This window comes from Cherax quadricarinatus, chromosome 27, assembly GCF_038502225.1.
Source record: "Cherax quadricarinatus isolate ZL_2023a chromosome 27, ASM3850222v1, whole genome shotgun sequence".
NCBI classification, from domain to species: domain Eukaryota; kingdom Metazoa; phylum Arthropoda; class Malacostraca; order Decapoda; family Parastacidae; genus Cherax; species Cherax quadricarinatus.
The window spans coordinates 25,966,366-25,987,915 of record NC_091318.1 but is presented as its reverse complement, the minus strand read 5'-3'; the positions used below and the strand labels follow the sequence as shown (position 1 = coordinate 25,987,915).

At 41.5% G+C, this 21,550-nt stretch overlaps 1 protein-coding gene across 2 annotated transcripts; it reads left to right on the top strand.

Moving 5' to 3' along the window:
• Positions 1-266: 266 nt before the first annotated feature.
• Positions 267-21,277, top strand: LOC128691126 (venom phosphodiesterase). 2 transcript variants are annotated; one of them, XM_070089141.1, is made up of 9 exons: positions 267-403; positions 2,626-2,840; positions 3,691-3,873; positions 5,595-5,687; positions 13,472-13,607; positions 15,606-15,800; positions 16,585-16,792; positions 18,313-18,454; positions 19,048-21,277. In XM_070089141.1, exons 2-9 carry the CDS (start codon positions 2,634-2,636, stop codon positions 19,189-19,191), a joined length of 1,308 nt encoding a protein of 435 aa, XP_069945242.1. In that variant the 5' UTR covers positions 267-403; positions 2,626-2,633; the 3' UTR covers positions 19,192-21,277. The 2 variants fall into 2 exon arrangements, with proteins under 2 accessions (XP_069945242.1, XP_069945241.1); XM_070089140.1 differs by having other exon boundaries at positions 273-500.
• Positions 21,278-21,550: the final 273 nt, after the last annotated feature.

Genomic DNA, 21,550 nt, shown 5'->3' with positions numbered 1-21,550 from the left:
GCCTATATGGGAGTGTGACATATGCGGAATAAATTGTAACATACTCTTTGCATACCACAGTCTGTCTTTCTTTTAAAGATCAAATTAGCACTTAAACACTCCAGTAACAGTCCTAAGCTTCTTATAATGTTAAACAGGAGCTCGCTTTGTATTAGTGTCTATTGATCTGTAAGAACATGATTTACATGATGAAATGCCATTATTATTTTTTTAGTCCCATTTTAATGAAGCTGAAACGAAAATAATGTACATTTTACTTTTTCCACAGGTGAAGGAGCAGTTGAAGATTGTGGACGACATGATAAAAAGATTAATAAAAAGCATGGATGATTACCGCATCACTCCCTGTGTGAACATGATCATCCTAGCTGACCACGGCATGGCAGCCGCAGGCAGCGAACGGGTAATCAACCTTCCTGAATATATTCCAAATATTACTACGAGCGCTATCACCTTCGTTGGTTCTTTCAGCAGGATAAGACCCAGGAATGACAGTGAGGGTGAGGTTTCACGACTAGCTGGACGTTTTATATTTATTAATAGTTTTGTGGATCATCGCCGGTTGAAGTTATAATCATAATTTTTAAAGAGATGGACCGGTAAGCCAGCGGAAGGCCTCGGTCAGATGACCAAAAGCTCCAGCTGTGGGTCATCATACGATAGACTCGCGTCAGGAAACACTTGTCCTGTTTCCTGACAAACATTACCTAACCTACCTAACCCCCCTTTTGCGGCCCAGTCTTCGTAATTATTATACAACTGTCAATTATTAAGACACTCACTGGAAGATAAAGGTAAGTGTGTAGTGAAAGCAAGACAGAGAGAGATGCACGATTTAATCTTTAACTTCCCATTTCTTGTTCATCTCCCAAAAAGCCTGAGTGCAAAATATGTACCGGATTTCTGTAGCAGCGGGAGTATTTTTCTTGGGCTTGTCGTCCGATAGTCTTTTTTTTATATATACAGAAAAGGCCACTGCACTACAAATATGTCCAGTTATAGTGAAGCTGAAAAATTCAAGTAAAGGCAATTCAGATATTATCTAGGCTATCTCAGGGTCACAACCGAAGGACTCAGGTTCAAACCTCTGACTTTTGAGAGTGGACATGTAAGGTAGATGGGTCTATGACACGTAATGGGGACCCCCCTCCCCCCACACACCACGAAGTACAAACAACAGACCAAGTCTCTATCGACAAGTGTCTTCGGCAACTGTTAAGTAGAACAGATGAAGGGAAGAAGATAAATGGAGTGTTGAGGTGAATGTGGAAAGATTAAGCCCTTAGCACTCAAAACCTCCCTTACGCCTCCTTCCAGCCCATCCTGGAATGACACCCTTCCCCTCCTTCCAGCCCATCCTGGAATGACATCCTTGCCCTCCTCCCCTCCATCCCAGATTCATGACCCTCTTTAAAATTCATTTTCAGTTTTATTTCTTTATGTGGTACAAAAATCATGCAGTAATAAAACACTGGTTATCCTGCTCCACCTTCTGTAAATGCCCATACCACCTCAACAATTTCTCAACCCTCTGAAATATACCTTTGGTCTTTTAATTTCGACGCTCCTAATTCTCTGCAGAATTATTTACACCACATATCGCTCTCAAACTCGCAGTTGCATGGAATAATGACTCAGTTGAAAGCCAGCGAAAACGTGTAACACCAAAAAGAAAGTGGTGTATATGTGGGGGCCTTCCTGTATATGTGGGGCTCTCCTGTATATGTGGGGCTCTCCTGTATATGTGGGGCCCTCCTGTATTTGTGGGGCCCTCCTGTATATTCGGGGCCCTCCTGTATATGCGGGGCCCTCCTGTATATGCGGGGCCCTCCTGTATATGTGGGGGCCTTCGTGTACATGCGAGGGCCCTCCTGTCTATGCAGGGCCCTCCTGTATATGTGGCACTCTCGTGTATACGCTGGGCCGTCCTGTCTATGCAGGGCCCTCCTGTATATGTGGGGGCCGTCATGTATATGCGAGGGCCCTCCAGTATATGCGGGGGCCCTCCTGTAAGCGTGTTGGTACCACTATCCTCTGGTACATTTCTCTTTTTGCCTCCGCAGTTAGACTTAAGCATCCAACAAGCTTGCGTGAGGTCTTGAAATCTAAGTGAATGGAGACAAGTGTGTTTTTTTTATGGCTTGACGTGCTGTTGGTGTGAGCAAGGGTACGTTTATAAAGGAAATAAGGATAACCGGTTAGCCGGACTTGAGTCCTGAAGGTGGCAAGTACAGTGCTGGTGAAGGAGTGAGGATGTTGTAGTTCTCTGTCATTCAAACTGTGAAGATCAGTAACAAAGTGTAATACATTCTAAAATAGAAGTGAAGAGAAATGTAATAATAATAATAATAATAATAATAATAATAATAATAATAATAATAATAATAATAATAATAATAATAATAATAATAATAATAATTATTATTATTATTATTATTATATATAATAATACTGTCATATAGGATGGTTTGTTTATGTGATCCAGCACTCATAGCGCTAAACCCACATGGGTTCCATTTAACAGAATAATTAATGGGGCTATTTTGAACATTTAAAAAAAAAAAATTTTCTTTTTACCAGTTGAATTTCGAACTCATAGCTAAAATGGAGTTGCCGACTTTCCAGAGGTGAAGATGACGTTCATGGACAAGTTGGTGGGGCAGAAGAAGGAGATGAGAGTGTACCCGAAGGAGGATCTGCCCACCAGGTATCACTTCTCCAACAACCGGAGAATCGAGTCCATAGTGCTGGACCTGGACGCCGGCTGGACCACTAATATCTCTTATCCAGACGCTCTCGAGGGTCAGCATGGCTACGATAACTTCTTCACTTCTATGAATGTAAGGACTGTGAATGCGTATTGATTTTCCTTTTCTTTATTTTCAACGCCATTATGATCACCCCTAATATTCGAGGATCGAGGAGGTATGGCAAATAGGCAGCAAAAAGTTTTAATAGATGAAGGTGAAATCAGAATAGAAAAATGTAACGAGTGGTGTTCCGCAAGGGTCAATTTTGGGGCCCCTTGTTGAGAAAGACCTTTATTTATTTCAACAGTATCCACTAACACTCAGGTACCTGCTCACTGTTAGGTAAACAGTGACATTAGGTGTAAGAAAACATGCCCAATGTTTCCACCCATGCCGGGGATTGAACCATAAACGCCAAGTGTGTGAGGCGAGTGTGATGCCAACCGAACCTCGGGTCATTTGACATTTCGCTTGGTTATTACATATTTTTTAAATATTATTTTGCATTGCCGAGCTTTGTATTTATGTAGCTGAGGAAGGAATAGATGGGAAAAATATTTTCATTTTTTAATAGGATTACCCGATACATTCGTGACAAATAAAAAGTGACCTTAAACCAATAGGACAAATTCTTGGTATTTTTTATTTACGCCAGATTAGGAGTGTAAAATATAAAGGAGTACTGGTAAACCGTGTCTGAAAATATATGCTGCAATAAATGGATTTTGATCAGTTTTGAAAAAAATAATATTCTCGATGCTTAGAAACTCAGAAAAATCAGGTTTGAAAATTGTTGCAGTATGTTTTGGGTTACTCCATTGTTTATCATAGCTTGCCCAGCCACTACTACTTCTTTCTTCTACCTCTGCTTCTTCGAAGTCTAAAGATTTTTATGTATAAATTATAATTCAAATAACTGGGTAAAACACACTTTTCACAGGCTCTGTTCATCGCGTCTGGGCCAGACTTTAAGACGCAGATGGAGACAGAACCATTCCAGAACATCGAGCTCTACAACCTCATGTGTTACCTGACGGGGGTGACTCCCTCACCCAACAATGGCACCTTTGGTTCCCTCCATCACATCCTGGCCAACCCTCCAGCTCCACCCACACTTCCACCAGTCAGTCCTACTCACCAGTATTTCTTAGTTAACGTATCCACAAAAGGTGCCCTCAAGTAGTTGCCTGAATTTTAACTTTCTTTTTATTTCATCCAAACTTTCGTTTATAGCTTGGGGATGCCTCATCCATACCCCCGGCCGGGATTGAACCCGCGGTCATAGAGTCTCAAAACTCCAGCCCGTCGCGCTAGCCACTAGACCAGCTAGCCACAATAAGATTCATCCAACTAGGTATATTTCTACACCATAGGAAAGTTAGCACAGGCACCTCTGTGACCACAAATGCATTTGTGGTGGCCCGGTGGCCTGGTGGCTAAATCTCCTGCTTCACACACGGAGGGCCCGGGTTCGATTCCCGGCGGGTGGAAACATTTCGACACGTTTCCTTACACCTGTTGTCCTGTTCACCTAGCAGCAAATAGGTACCTGGGTGTTAGTCGACTGGTGTGGGTCGCATCCTGGGGGACAAGATTAAGGACCCCAATGGAAATAAGTTAGACAGTCCTCGATGACGCACTGACTTTCTTGGGTTATCCTGGGTGGCTAATCCTCCGGGGTTAAAAATCCGAACGAAATCTTATCTTATCTTACCGCCTACAGGATGGGTCTGGGCCCCGGGGTGCATAATAAAGAGATTAAACTAAGAACTTCTGATTAACTTTAACTTTCAACACTGGAGTATTCTACTTAGAAGAAAGACGGGATTGTTACTGAAGTGTGTAGGCATCATTTTGCCCATTTATTTTTTGTTTGTTTTTTCTACGAGACAGCTTGAGTGCACCTCCTTGGAACGGTTCGTTAATGGATGATGCATCTTACTAGAAGGAGGTTAATCTTACAAGTCTGCGTAGATAGACAATTTAGAATCGATGGATTGCGTGTGACAACTGGAGAATGACTACACTGGTCACGTTCAAACTTTGAACGATGGTGTCTTACCAAGAGGGACATTGAATTTTGTAGTTCGTTTCAAAGCACTAATTTGCTGATTTTATCATTAAAAACTGAAATATCGTAGTTACTCTTCTGGGTCACTAAGAAATTGGACTAGCAAACTGAAAGCTAAAGAGACATAAAATACTTTAAACATTTACAATATCAATTTTTACATATTTTCCTTTTTGTCGTTTGTGAGATAACAATATTTTATCTAAATCTTACGACAAATGTTAAATATTAAGCAGAATTTAAAGTATTTATTACATCTTTACAATGCCATGGTGAGAATTTCATGTGAGAATTTCATTAAGTGAAAAGTAGTCTTTTAGAATCTTACTGATCGATACCATGCCTCACCCTTCTAGGGTAGGGTAGGTGCCTGAGCCCGAGCCTTTAGCTCATAAGACTGTCATTCCCATTTGCCCCCTTGGGGCGGGGATGGCAGACCAGAGAGGTCTAGCTTGTGGCTAGGCCTGGGGACAGTTGGTCCCGAAGATGAGGAGGTACTTGTGCCTCCTCCCATGGGAGACTTAGGTCTCAGACACTCCCTAAAGAGGGAGCCAAGACCGGGCCACCACTTGGAAAAGGCCCGGGCCGGGAGAATACCGGCTAATCTTTAATAATAATAATAATAATAATTAGAATCTTAGACTAAAGTCAGAGTCTAAGTCAGTGTCAGAGGTAAAGTCAGACTCATTGTTCATGTTGTGTTTTCATCATTATTACTGAAAGTGCTGGTGTTTCTCCCTGGTCTCCATGTGTGTGTGTACCCGTGACTGCAGGAGACCAAGCCGCCCACCTCTCCCTATCCTACTGGTGATGTCAAACCCTTCTTGGACATATCTGAATGCCCCAGGAACTTTAACGTTTCCATGGTGAGAATTTGATTCTATTTTGTATCCTTGATCCATGCATGGCTGTTATAATAATAATAATAATAATAATTATTATTATTATAATTATTATTGATATTATTATTATTGATATTATTATTACTATCATTATTATTATTGATATTATTATTGTTATTAATAATAATAATAATAATAATAATAATAATAATAATAATAATAATATTATTATTATTATTATTATTATTATTATTATTATTATTATTATTATTATTATTATTATTATTATTATTATTATTATTATTATTATTATTATTATTATTATTATTATTATTATTATTATTATTATTATTATTATTATTATTATTAATAATATTATTATTAATATTATTAATAATAACAATTATTAATATTAATAATATTAATAATTGTTATTATTAATAATAATAACTATGGATTTGGAAAAGGCGTATGACAGGGTGGATAGGGGGGCAATGTGGCAGATGTTGCAAGTGTATGGTGTAGGAGGTAGGTTACTGAAAGCAGTGAAGAGTTTTTACGAGGATAGTGAGGCTCAAGTTAGAGTATGTAGGAAAGAGGGAGATTATTTCCCAGTAAAAGTAGGCCTTAGACAAGGATGTGTGATGTCACCGTGGTTGTTTAATATATTTATAGATGGGGTTGTAAGAGAAGTAAATGCGAGGGTCTTGGCAAGAGGCGTGGAGTTGAAAGATAAAGAATCACACACAAAATGGGAGTTGTCACAGCTGCTCTTTGCTGATGACACTGTGCTCTTGGGAGATTCTGAAGAGAAGCTGCAGAGATTGGTGGATGAATTTGGTAGGGTGTGCAAAAGAAGAAAATTAAAGGTGAATACAGGAAAGAGTAAGGTTATGAGGATAACAAAAAGATTAGGTGATGAAAGATTGAATATCAGATTGGAGGGAGAGAGTATGGAGGAGGTGAATGTATTCAGATATTGGGGAGTGGACGTGTCAGAGGATGGATCTATGAAAGATGAGGTGAATCATAGAATTGATGAGGGGAAAAGGGTGAGCGGTGCACTTAGGAGTCTGTGGAGACAAAGAACTTTGTCCTTGGAGGCAAAGAGGGGAATGTATGAGAGTATAGTTTTACCAACGCTCTTATATGGGTGTGAAGCATGGGTGATGAATGTTGTAGCGAGGAGAAGGCTGGAGGCAGTGGGGATGTCATGTCTGAGGGAAATGTGTGGTGTGAATATAATGCAGAGAATTCGTAGTTTGGAAGTTAGGAGGAGGTGCGGGATTGCCAAAACTGTTGTCCAGAAGGCTGAGGAAGGGTTGTTGAGGTGGTTCAAACATGTAGAGAGAATGGAGCGAAACAGAATGACTTCAAGAGTGTATCAGTCTGTAGTGGAAGGAAGCCGGGGTAGGGGTCGGCCTAGGAAAGGTTGGAGGGAGGGGGTAAAGGAGGTTTTGTGTGCGAGGGGCTTGGACTTCCAGCAGGCATGCGTGAGCGTGTTTGATAGGAGTGAATGGAGACAAATGGTTTTTAATACTTGACGTGCTGTTGGAGTGTGAGCAAAGTAACATTTATGAAGGGGTTCAGGGAAACCGGCAGGCCGGACTTGAGTCCTGGAGATGGGAAGTACAGTGCCTGCACTCTGAAGGACGGGTGTTAATGTTGCAGTTTAAAAACTGTAGTGTAAAACACCCTTCTGGCAAGACAGTGATGGAGTGAATGATGGTGAAAATTTTTCTTTTTCGGGCCACCCTGCCTTGGTGGGAATCGGCCAGTGTGTTAATAAAAAAAATAATATATGAAGTTTATAAACCTTAGATAGGTCGTAATAAACGGCTGTCAATGAATAAACAAAAGAATAAGCAGGGACTCGAACCGTGGTGACTGCATATAGCAGGCTTAACACTTAAATGCACTAGAAGATAAAAAGAATGCAGATGTAATATATACAGACTTTGCAAAAGCCTTCGACAAGTTTGACCATGGCGTAATAGCGCACAAAATGTGTGCTAAAGGGATAACAGGAAAAGTCGGTCGATGGATCTATAATTTCCTCACTAACAGAACACAGAGAGTAGTCGTCAACAGAGTAAAGTCCGAGGCAACTACGGTGAAAAGCTCTGTTCCACAAGGCACAGTACTCGCTCCTATCTTGTTCCTCATCCTCATATCCGACATAGACAAGGATGTCAGCCACAGCACCGTGTCTTCCTTTGCAGAAGACACCCGAATCTGCATGACAGTGTCTTCCACTGCAGACACTGCAAGGCTCCAGGCGGACATCAACCGAATCTTTCAGTGGGTTGCAGAAAACAATATGAAGTTCAACGATGAGAAATTTCAATTACTCAGATATGGTAAACACGAGGAAATTAAATCTTCATCAGAGTACAAAACAAATTCTGGCCACAAAATAGAGCGAAACACCAACGTCAAAGACCTGGGAGTGATCATGTCGGAGGATCTCACCTTCAAGGACCATAACACTGTATCAATCGCATCTGCTAGAAAAATGATAGGATGGATAATGAGAACCTTCAAAACTAGGGAGGCCAAGCCCATGATGACACTCTTCAGGTCACTTGTTCTATCTAGGCTGGAATATTGCTGCACACTAACAGCACCTTTCAAGGCAGGTGAAATTGCTGACCTAGAAAATGTACAGAGAACCTTCACGGCGCGCATAACGAAGATAAAACACCTCAATTACTGGGAGCGCTTGAGGTTCCTGAACCTGTATTCCCTGGAATGCAGGCGGGAGAGATACATGATTATATACACCTGGAAAATCCTAGAGGGACTAGTACCGAACTTGCACACGAAAATCACTCACTACGAAAGCAAAAGACTTGGCAGACGATGCAACATCCCCCCAATGAAAAGCAGGGGTGTCACTAGCACGTTAAGAGACCATACAATAAGTGTCAGGGGCCCGAGACTGTTCAACTGCCTCCCAGCATACATAAGGGGGATTACCAACAGACCCCTGGCAGTCTTCAAGCTGGCACTGGACAAGCACCTAAAGTCGGTTCCTGACCAGCCGGGCTGTGGCTCGTACGTTGGTTTGCGTGCAGCCAGCAGCAACAGCCTGGTTGATCAGGATCTGATCCACCAGGAGGCCTGGTCACAGACCGGGTCGCGGGGGCGTTGACCCCCGGAACTCTCTCCAGGTAAACTCCAGATAGTCACACAGTCACAGAACTGAGTGGCTGAGTGATAACATAGTCGGACTTGCTGTGTGCACGGACCAAGGTTCAAGTCCCTGTTCATTCCTCTGTTTATACATTATACGAAGTGTTAAACCCGCATTAATCAGTCTGCACAGAGAGTAGTGAAGGCTTGATCCTCCTGCTACATGAAAGTAAGGTGTACCTGGAGAAGGTTTCGGGGGTAAACCAGGTCTCATGGTAGATCAGGGCCTGATTAGCCAGGCTGTTACTCTTGGCCGCACGCAACCCGACGTACGAACCACAGCCCTGCTGGTCAGGTACTGACTTTTGGTGCCTGTCCAGCGCCTTTATGAAGACAGCCAGGGGTCTATTGGTAATCCCCATTATGTATGCTGGAAGGCAGTTGAACGGTCTTGGGCCCCTGACACTTATTGTGTTGTGTCTTATCGTGCTAGTGGCGCCCCTGCTTTTCATTAAAGGGGATGTTGCATCGTTTGTCGAGTATTTTGCTTTCATAGAGAGTGATTTTCGTGTGCAGGTTTGGTACTAATCCTTCTAGGATTTTCCAAGTGTATATAATCATGTATCTCTTCCTCCTGCGTTCTAGGGAGTACAGGTTGAGGAACTTTAAGCATTCCTAGTAAATGATTTGTTTTGTCGCAGTTATGTATGCCGTGAAGGCTATCTGTACATTTTCTAGGTCAGGAATTTCACCTGCCTTGAAAGGTGCTGTTAGTGTGCATCAATATTCCAGCCTAGATAAAACAAGTAACCTGAAGAGTGTCACCATGGAATTGGCATCCCTAGTTTTGAAGGTTCTCATTATCCATCCTATCATTTTTCTTGTAGATGCGATTGATACAATGTTGTGGTCTCTGAAGGTGAGATCCTCTGACATTATCACTCCTAGGTCTTTTTTGTGTAGTTGGAATTTGTTTTATACTCCTATACAGTTTTAATTTCTTCAGGTTTTCCATATCGGAGTAATTGAATTTTCTCATCATTGAACTTCATATTGTTTTCTGCGGCCCATTTAAAGATTTGGTTGATGTCCCCCTGAAGTCTTGCAGTGTCTTCAGTGGAGGACAGTGTCATGCAAATTCGGGTGTCATCTGCAAAGGAAGACACGGTGCTGTGGCTTACATCCCTGTCTATGTCAGATATGAGGATGAGAAACAGGATCGGAGCAAGTACTGTGCCTTGTGGAACAGAGCTTTTCACCGTAGCCGCCTCAGACTTTACTTTGTTCACCACTACTTTTTGTGTTCTATTTGTTAGGAAATTATAGATCCATCTACCAGCTTTAACTTTTATTCCTTTATCACGCATTTTGTGCGCTATTACACCATGGTCACACTTGTCAAAGGCTTTTGCAAAGTCTGTGTATACTACATCTGCATTTTGTTTGTCTTCTAGGGCATTCAGGACCTTGTCATAGTGGTCCAGTAGTTGGGACAAACAGGAGCGACCTGCTCTAAACCCATGTTGCCCTGGGTTGTGTAACTGATGGGTATCTAGATGGGTGGCGATCTTGCTTCATAGAACCCTTTCAAAATTTTTTTTGATATGGGATGTTAGCGCTATCATTCTCCTGGGTCCTTTGCCTTCTATATTTCTTCCATTCCCTAGCACACTTGGTGTTTGCCTCCTTGCACCTTTGGGTGAACCATGGGCTCATCCTGGCTTTTTCATTATTCCTGTTTCCCTTGGGTACAAACCTCTCTTCAGCCTCCTTGCACATTGTTGCTACATGTGTGTGTGTGTGTGTGTGTGTGTACTCACCTATTTGTACTCACCTATTTGAGGTTGCAGGGGTCGATTCACAGCTCCTGGCCCCGCCTCTTCGCTGATTGCTACTAGGTCCTCTCTCTCCCTGCCCCATGAGCTCTATCATACCTCGCCTTAAAACTATGTATGGTTCCTGCCTCCACCACATCACTTTCTAGGCTATTCCATGGCCTGACTACTCTATGACTGAAGAAATACTTCCTAACATCCCTTTGATTCATCTGAGTCTTCAACTTCCAATTGTGACCTCTTGTGTCTGTGTCCCATCTCTGGAACATCCCGTCTTTGTCCACCTCGTCTATTCCGCGCAGTATTTTATATGTCGTTATCATGTCTCCCCTGACCCTCCTGGCCTCCAGTGTCGTCAGGCCGATTTCCCTCAACCTTTCTTCATAGGACAATCCCCGTAGCTCTGGGACTAGTCTTGTTGCAAACCTTTGCACTTTCTCTAATTTCTTGACGTGCTTGACTAGGTGTGGATTCCAAACTGGTGCTGCATACTCCAGTATGGGCCTGACGTAGATGGTGTACAGAGTCTTAAACGAATCCTTACTGAGGTATCGGAACGCTATCCGTAGGTTTGCCAGGCGCCCGTATGTGTGTGTGTGTGTGTGTGTGTGTGTGACTCAACAATCAATATTTGCACCAATAACTCATTACAGTTGTGACCGGGTGTGGAAGTGTGAATTGCTCATTACACTATAATTTGTTCATGATTGTAGCCATGTATAAATGTAAGTAACCATTCTTACAGAATTCATTACCTTTGTAACTTGTGAGCTCATTACCTTTGTACCTAGTTCAGCTATCAAAACTTTGGGGGCCCAGTCCCTGGACCCATTACGTACCTCTGTAATCTGTAAATACCTTTGTAACTTGTCATGATTGTGACCAGACCTACCTGGAGTTCATTACCTTTGTAAATTGTGAGTTCATTACCTTTGTAAATTGTGAGTTCATTACCTCTGTAACTTGATCAGCTATCAAAACTTTGGAGTCCAGTCCCTGGATCAATTATGTACCTCTGTAATCTTTTGGCTACCGCCCACAGGATGGGTATGGGGTGCATAATAAACATATTAAACTAACTAAAACTATCGGCCTGTAGTTCTTTACTTTTGCTTTACTGCCCCCTTTGTGGAGTGGGGCTATGTCTGTTGTTTTTAGCAGTTGTGGGACGACTCCTGTGTCCATGCTCCATCTCCATAGGATGTTAAAATCACATGATAGGGGTTTCTTGCAGTTCTTGATGAACATGGAGTTCCATGATGTCAAAGTCATTTGGCATCAGGATAATATCAGATAGGTTTGAGTCTATCAATTTCTGTCTCGCTCATAAAAAAATCAGTTAGGTCTCATTCATTTAGGCCTCAGTCTGGATAGCGGCTCGCTAAAAACCGAGTCATATTGGGACTTGAGTAGCTCACTCATTTCCTTGCTGTCATCTGTGTAGGACCCATCTCGCCTAAGTAGGGGACCAATACTGGATGTAATTCTCGACTTTGATTTGGCATAAGAAAAGAAATATTTTGGGTTTCTTCCAATTTCATTTATGGCTTTTAGTTCTTCCCACGTTTCTTGACTCCTGTAAGATTCCTTTAGCTTTAGTTCAAAGTTTGCTATTTCTCTGACCAGTGCCTCCCTTCGTATTACAGATATACTGGCCTCTTTTAGCCGCTCTGTTCTTCTTTGCCTTCGCCTATATAGGGAGCGCCTTTCTCTTTCTTGTTTATATCTCTCTTCCTTTTCCTTAAAGGAATATGCCTTCAGCATACCTCGAGTGCTACAGAATTAATTTGTTCTAGACATAGGTTTGGATCCGTGTTGCTTAGACTGTCTTCCCAGTTTATATCATTTAGGACCAGGTTGACTTGGTCCCACCTTATGTTTTTGTTACTGACGATGAATTTGGTGAAGGTTCCCTCGTGACTGATCACATTTTGTTGGTCTGGGGCTCCGCGCATACATGTCTGAACCTCGATTATGTTGTGATCTGAGTATATTGTTTTTGATATGGTAATATTTCGTGTCAGATCGTCATTGTTAGTGAAGATGATGTCCAGTGTATTCTCCAACCTTGTTGACTATTATTTGTTGGTTTAAGGTGAATTTGGTGCAGAGATTAAAAAGCTCGTGTGTGTGCGAGTTTTCATCTGATCTGCCCCCTGGGGTTCTCTCTGCTACAGCATTATTTGCTACATTCCTCAATTTTAGGTGCCTTAGGTTGAAATCTCCCAGGGGCAAGATGTTTGAGGCAGGAGCTGGAAGATTTTCCAGACAGTGGTCTATTTTCAAAAGCTGATCCTGGAACTGTTGGGAAGTTGCATCCGGAGGCTTGTATTGGAGTATAAGATTAAAAGCTCCACTGGACATTAAGCCAGCTTAATGGCATGTCTTTAACATAAGAAAGAAGGAGCACTGCAGCAGGCCTACTGGCCCATGCGAAGCAGGTCCAAGTTAAATAACAAAAAAAGGCACAATACCGTGACTGGAACGTACAGGTCCAAGTTGCCTACCAGCTTATGCCACTGACCTATCGTAGTCAGGTCCAGGTCACATCCACTTAAGGAAGGAGCACGACATCAGACTTACTAGCACAAGTTAGTCAGGTCCAACTCACATCTACCCACACCCAATCATATATTTGTCTAACGTATTTTTAAAACTACACAACGTTTTAGCTTCTATGACGGTACTCGGGAATTTGTTCCGCTCATCCACAACTCTATTACCAAACCAGTGCTTTCCTATACCCTTCTATGTTCATGTTGCTTATGTATTGTTCTTATCACAGTATTATGCCTTTGCATTCTTAATGATACTAATATTTATGGCTGGTTTCTGCAGCCGTGGCTGGGCTCGCTGAAAATGACTGAGGAACAACAGAATGAAACTGAGGCTCGTCATCTACCCTGGGGCGTTCCTCATTCTTCGTCCCTCCCAGCCTCCATCACCCTACTCCACCACCTGGACCACGTGACCGGTGAGTCCTCCCTCACTTCTACCTCATCCTCAATAAGGGTCTAAGTGTAAACATGCCACCAAACATATCTCTAGAGAGGCACTTCAGTCAAATAACCATATCAACAACCACAGAAACAATGTGTCTTTCAGGTCTCTGTAAATGCTCTGCATACAAGGGGCTTTGGCATGTTGCACTGTAATAACTGTATTCCTATGTACTTCACTGTATCATGTTCAAATAAATAAATAAATAAAATAAAGATGGTTATTAAGATTTTTCACTCGTCAGGGGTTTTGTCGCTCCAATACCGAGAACAAAGGTAATACATTATATATATATATATATATATATATATATATATATATATATATATATATATATATATATATATATATATATATATATATATATATAGAGAGAGAGAGAGAGAGAGAGAGAGAGAGAGAGAGAGAGAGAGAGAGAGAGAGCAGGGCTCTGTGGTGTCCCTGTTTTGTTTAGGTAGCATGCTATGTGCCAGGATTTTGAGAATAATGAGTATTCCTGTATATTGAGCTACGGTGTTAGTGATACCCATGGTTGAAGACTAAACAGCATGTACTGCGCTGGTCTGATTTCCTGATGACTAGTTTGGCATTATGGCAATCCATGAGACGTCCACAGGTATTGTGATGGATGACACAAGTGTTCAAGTCTCTCTCTGGTACGTGGGATGATGTTCCTTAATACATTCTTTAAGATCTCTGGAAGTTTCCCAGTATTTAACTTGTCACATGTCCCACATGGAATGGTGTATACCGCGTGTTGTGTGTTTCTTGTAAGTAAAAACCTCCCAACAGTGCTAGAAGTTAATATGGCTTTTTTTCGCAATATAGTTGTGTACGTTATCAGCGATCTGGTCGAAGGCAGAACTATAACATATTTGGTATTTGTAATTGACTAGCTGTGTTTGTCATCCTTCTACAGTCGTTGACCCCTCAAGGAAGGTTCCTTGATGTTGGTGAGGGGCTTTTGATTTAGGGAATTGGATCTGTGCTCCAGTTCCCTGAATTAAGCCTGAATGCCTTCCACATCCCCCCTCCAGGCGCTGTATAATCCTCCGGGTTTAGCGCTTCCCCCTTGATTATAATAATAATAATCTACAGTCGTTGATAAAATGGCCAGGATAATGATTAATTAATTTGGCTCACAAGAATGTTAACTTTGTTATCGTCATTAAGGTATTTCCAAGCTCATCTTTGACCTTATGATTATTTACCAGTGATTCCTTTCTAACCAGGACCCAGTCATGCAGGATATTTCCTCTAGTTGGCTTTGTTACAATTAGCAACTTCCTAGACCTAGAGGTAGTCAGGAGTGTTTTCCTGACTACCTCTAAGAAGTTGCTAAACTCTAGTTTTCCTGTCAAGTTGCCTCAGATAATTTGGCTGAAATTAAAATCTCCAGTTAAAACCACATTTTCATATATATTTGCCATTACATTTTTTTTTTTGCCATAGAAGTTGACCATGGTCGCTATCTAGGTTTGGAGGTCTGTACATCACACCTAAGTTCAGCTTCTAACGCCCTTTGAAAAACTGCAGCCAAGTACTGTGTATCTCTTTCCCCTTTATTTCTTGTCCATAACATACATCGCAACTACTAACTACCCTTCCCTTCTTCTCCCTTCCCCTCCCGTAGTGTGTTCTTGCCATCTCTATATTTTCTCACTTTAGTTGTGACTTGACAATGATCCAGGACTGATCGAAACGTCGTCTTAAGTAAATATCAATTTTGCTACCTTTCCTGTTAATTAAATTAGCGTGAAATAATTTATATCTCTGTACGTGGCATCCAACAAACGTGCCTTTCTTTTTCAGATTGAATCAGGTCTCGGTTACTGCACTAATATCAGTGTTTCCTGCATATGCAATTAGTCTACCTTAACTAGATGAGTGTAAGTGGGTTCTCAATCTTCCCAAACTGCTGGCGAGCTTCCCTAAACTGCTCCACCAACATCTCATGTTTTTGGCCCACCAGGGTACTCCCAGGTTCTCAAAATGCCGCTGTGGACCAGCTTCACCCTGCAGGAGGTACCGCCGTCGCAGAACTTAACAGAGATGTGGTCTAGCGATCTGCGTCTCAACAAAACCACCACAGCCACCTGCAGTTCATATTTTAACTTGACAACACCCATGGGTGAGAACATCTCTATGTTCCCACTCTTCCCTCCTGGTGAGTCTTACTGCTACAGCTACAGTCATTTCTGCCTCATACAATGTACTGCCATAATAACTTGGTGACCGTGTTACAAACTTTCATAATAGTTGGATAATAAGTCACAATACGATGGGTGGCACAAGTGCCAAATAACCCACATTTTCTACAATTACCTCTAAAAATTCTTAGGACTGCAACAGTTGTACCTCTGATGTGCATCTGATATTAACATAGATCACTAACAAGGTTCCAACAAAGCTAGACTATCATTATTAAAACATATATTATTTTACTATAAGGGATGAATACTTGGATACATACCTGAGGGTTGTGGGGGTCAACCTCGTAACCTACATGACAGTTGCAAATACCCTATAGCACAATGGAGCCCCTTAATGATACATATTACCGTACCTGACATGCACCTAATGTGTAGAGACGTGTGTAGTGGGTTTCTCACTGACAATGACAAGTCTTTGATTTTAACCTGGGAGTTGCCTGTAAGTGATCGAGCCTGTAACATGGTTACCTGCGTTGCAGCAACCATGCTGCAGGCTGCCGTAGTGGCCATGTTGCAGACTGCTGTAGTGGCCATGTTTTTGTACCTTGTTCAGCTATCAAAACTTTGGGGACCAGTCCCTGGACCCATTATGTATCTCTGTAATCCTTTGACTACCGCCTACAAGATATTAAACTAAACTGATGTAATGATGTTGCAAAATGCCGTAGTGACCATATTGCAGGGTGCTGAAGTGATCACGTTTCAGGCCGCTGTAGTAATATGACTGCGACTTTGCAGACTTTTCCGTGGACGAGTCACTGCCTCCTCTACCGTTCCTTGTGAGCAACTTAGTGCCGGGCTCAGCACAGCTGGAGGCTCCCTGGCAGGTCCTGATGGAAGAGCTGGTGCCGGCCTGGCTGGATCTCTACGGACCTCTCAACCTGCTACTGGGGCCAGTCTTCGACAACAACGCTGACTCCCTTCCTGACAACTTAGAAAACTTCAGGTGGGAGACTCTGAACAAATTATTAATTGTTATCGAGGAGAAACCGATGAACTTGTAAGGAGCATTAGAAATACTATCTGATCAGAACTGGCAGGCAGTTGAACAGTCTTGGACCCCTGACACTTATTGTGTTATCTCTTGGTGTGCTAGTGGCGCCCCTGCTTTTCACTGGGGGAATGTTGCATCTTCTGCCGAGTCTTTTACTTTCATAGGGAGTGATTTTCGGGTGCAGTTTTGGGACTAGTCCCTCAAGGATTTTCCAGGTGTATATTATCATGTATCGCCTGTATTCCAGGGAATACAAATCAAGGGACTTCAACCATTCCCAGTAATTTAGGAGCTTTATCGTATTTATACGTGCCATGAAAGTTCTCTGTATATTCTCAAGGTCTGCAACTTCGCCTGCCTTGAAAAGGGCCGTTAGTGTATAACAATATTTCAGCCTTGAGAGAAAAAGCGATTCGAAGAAAATCATGGGCTTGGCATCCCTAGTTTTGAAGTTTTGATTATCCATCCTGTCATTTTCCTAGCAGATGAGGTTATTACATTGTTGTGGCCTTTGAAAGTGAGATTCTCTGACATTATCACTCCAAGGTTTTTCTACATTAGTTTTTCGTTCTATTGTGTAGTTTGAATTTGTTACGTTAAGTTAGATAGGTTTGTCAGGAAACAGGACAAGTGTTTCCTAATGCGGGTCTTAGTCATTTGACTTAGTCATTTAACCCACAGCTGGAGCTTTTGGTCATCTGACCAAGGCCTTCCACTGCCTTACTGGTCCACCCCTTTAAAAAAATGTTGTATTATAGAGGAAAATCCATTTGGGTCATATACTTTGTATCTGTGATTATTATTTAGGGGACCCCCACTAAACCCTTGTCATGTAGTGTGTGGAGGAATGGGAGGTAATCAGGTTTGAGTCAAGGAAGGGGAGGACAAGTTGAATTCCTCGGATCAAGAGCATCAGGGAACCTTCCTTGAAGAGCATGTTTTATGAATGATTCCAGTGATCATCGCCCCCACGGCCCAGTCTCGGACCAGGACTCCTAAAATCAGACAGGAAATGTTATGGGATTCAGAACAGTCAGTCATACACACGAAACGAAAATTAGGTATACTGTATACTGAGTAAGTTTGTAAGATTTTAATGAGACAAAAAAAAAAAAAAGACTAGCAATCCTGCCAAAGTGCAAAACTTTTAACAGGCTTCCATTTCAGACTTAGTGCAGTGAGGAATATCTCAGGGTATCCTTGATATTGTAAAGAATATATCAGTGGATACACTGTGAGGAAGTTTTTTTAGGCACAGGTACACATAAGTACAATTATCATACATAGTGTAAATTACCTAGGATAACTCCCCCAAAAATCGAAGTGACTTATTTCCATTTGGATACCTCTGGCCTCATTATTCCTCACTATGCTTCCATGGTAGCATCTCACAGGATGATTGCTGTCTCATCTACTAAAAATTTAAGCATGTTTTAAAGAAAAATTCTTTTAAATCTATTGTGATTCTTCAGCATCCCAGAAGTTCCATCTGACCTGTTCGCTGTGGTGACCCGCTGCAAGGTAAATGTGACCTCGATTGACCTCTGCCCTCCCAATAACCTGGACGCTGTATCCTTCATTATACCAGAGGAGGAGGTCATCTCTAACAACTTGGTGAGCCCACATCAACACATTGTATTTATGGAGAGCATTAAATCCATAGGGGTCATGGAGTACCTGGGCAAGCAGAGACTATGGCACCATCAACCTAACTACAGTATCACCACTACCCTGACCACTGTAATAAGCATCACTACAGTCACCATTAGGGGTGCTCATGGCTTGGTTGGTAATGTCCTCAGATCACTCACTGAGGGTCCGGGATCGATTCCCGGCACGGGTGAAATGTTAGTCATGTTACCTGCTGCCCCTGCTCACCTAACATTAAATAGGTACCTGGGTATTAGTTGTTATTATTATTATTATTATTATTATTATTATTATTATCATAGAGTGTCTCAAATATCTACGTCACAGTTATTACTGTCGCCGCACTAACATCATAACCATGATCACACTCTCCACTAACATCACTATTAACATCACCATAACCACCACCACCACCACCATCACCACCACCATTAACGTCAACACAACCACCACCACTAACATCACAACAACCACCACTAATGTCACAACCACCACTAACATCACAACCACCATCACCACCACAACCAGCTCCACCAGTAACATTATTTATCTTGTAGGAAGACACAGCCTACCTGCTGGAGTTCAGTGCCAAGGTTCATGATGTGGAGTTGGTCACTGGACTTACCTTCTTCCCTGCTCTGGACTTCCAACCCCGCACCTCCCTCATTCTCAGGATCCAGTCACAACTATGGACCACATAGTGCTGCTATACTTACAATTGTCCTATGATTATATTCATGGAAAAGTGCTAAATCCACAGGAATCATTCTGCTACACTCACTAATTGTAAATTGAGAAAAAAGAGTAGGGTCGATGGGATGCTAGGATTTTTGTTTTTAGAGTGGTAGATCAATGAAATGAATTACAAGAGGATGTATTAAATGTTTCAGCCATTGGATATTTAAAAAGAACAAAATGATATGATAAATGAAACCACAAATGTAATTCTGCTCCTGTACCTACAAATAATTACAATTATTACATAGGTCAGTACCAATTTTGTTTAATTAGTACAAATTGTGGCTGACTTCTGCTCATTAGGCCCAAGTATTATTATTATTAATTTAGAAGTTTTCACATTTATGTGGTTGCTGGAGTCAAGCCACACCACTGAACTTAACACTTGCCAGATCACTCTTTCCTAGTTCTGTGGGTCCTATAATGACTTATTCTTAAAATTATGTACATAGTCTGCCTCCACCAGTTCTTCAAGGTCATTCCACTTCCTAACCACCTTGAGACTGAAGAAATACTTCCTGACATCCTTGTAACTCATCTGTGTTTTTAGCTTTCAACTATTTTAATGTTACTGATTGTGAAAAGGATTTAGAGGTTCTGGTTAGTAGTAATCTGAAACCAAGACAACAGTGCATAAGTGTTTGCAATAAAGCAAACAGAATCCTTGGCTTCATATCAAGAAGCATAAATAATAGAAGTCCTCAGGTTGTTCGTCAACTCTATGTATCTTTGGTTAGGCCTCATTTAGATCATGCTGCACAGTTCTGGTTACTGTATTACAGAATAGATATAAATATGTACACTGGAAAACATACAAAGGAAGATTGCACAGTTGATCCAGTGTATCAGAAATCTTCCCTATGAGGACAGACTGAGGGCCCTGAATCTGCACTCTCTAGAAAGGTGTAGAATTAGGGGGGATATGATTAAGGTCTATAAATGGAAAACAGGAATAAATAAAGGGAACGTAAATAGCGTGTTAAAAATATCCAGCCAAGATAGGACTCGCAGCAATGGTTTCAAGTGGGAAACAGAGTTGTGGATGAGTGGAACAAACTCCCGAGTAACATCATAGAAGCTAAAACGTTGTGTAGTCTTAAAAATAGGTTAGATAAGATAAATACATGAATGTGTGGGGGTGGGCGTAAGTTGGACCTGACTAGCTTGTGCTAGTAGGTCTGATGCCGTGCTCCGTCCTTAAGTGGATGTGACTTGGACCAGATAAGGTTGGGTCAGTGGCATAAGCTGGTAGGCAACTTGGACCTGCCTCGAATGGACCAGTAGGCCTGCTGCAGTGTTCCTAGTTTCTTATGTTCTTTGTCCCTGATTATCTATTAGCCTCCTCTCAAACAGCTTGTCCTTGTCTGCCTTATTAATTATTTTGCATGTTGCTGTCATGTCTTACCCTTCTGTCCTTAGATTCAATTCCTTTAGCTTTTCTTTGTACCTCATACCCCTTAGCTCTGGAACTAGTCCCAGTTTGTACTTCAGCACTTTCTCCAGTTTCTTAACATGCTTCCTGAGGTGAGTTCAGTGCTGGTGCTTTATACTTCAAGATGGGCTTGATATATGGTGCATAAAGTACTTGGAATGACTTTTTTTTTGAGATTCCTGAAGGCCAAGCTCAGATTTGCCGGGTGAGCATTGGCTGCAGAGGTTACTAAGTTGATGTGAACCTCTGATATGGCAGGCACTATGCTTACTTCAATAAGGTTTTCTGGCCCTTACCCCAATCTTCATAACCTTGCATTTGCTGGGTTTGAATCTAAGCAACCACTTATCTGACCAAACTTGTATTACATAATTAGTGGCATTCTTTTATGCCTACTATTGTACTAATACATTTAAACTACATTATTTGTATAGAATAAAGAAATAAAAAATAAAATGGTAAATAAAGGCCCTTACTATCATCAAAGTACCCTTGCCCCCTTTGAAGAGCACACCACAAGAATTATGACACATCATAAATATTATGTTTTTTAAAAGTGTGGAGCTTTTTGTGGCATATAGATTATATTTCTATAAATTAAAATGATACAAATAATACTCTTGCTTTATTTAACCATCTGTGACTTATATTCAGAGCTGTTGGTTCAATATTCTACCATGTGCATGTGCTTAGTCATTAATTTGCCATTTTTTATTGTATTCATCTGTCAGGTCATAAATTTACAGTTTTATTTACCAAGTGCATCTGTCAGGTCATTAATTTACAGTTTTCTTTATCACATGCATGTGTCAAGTTATTAATCCAGTTTACTTTACCCTGTGGATCTGCCATGTCATTAACTTACTATTTTCTTCATTGTAGGAGTAATT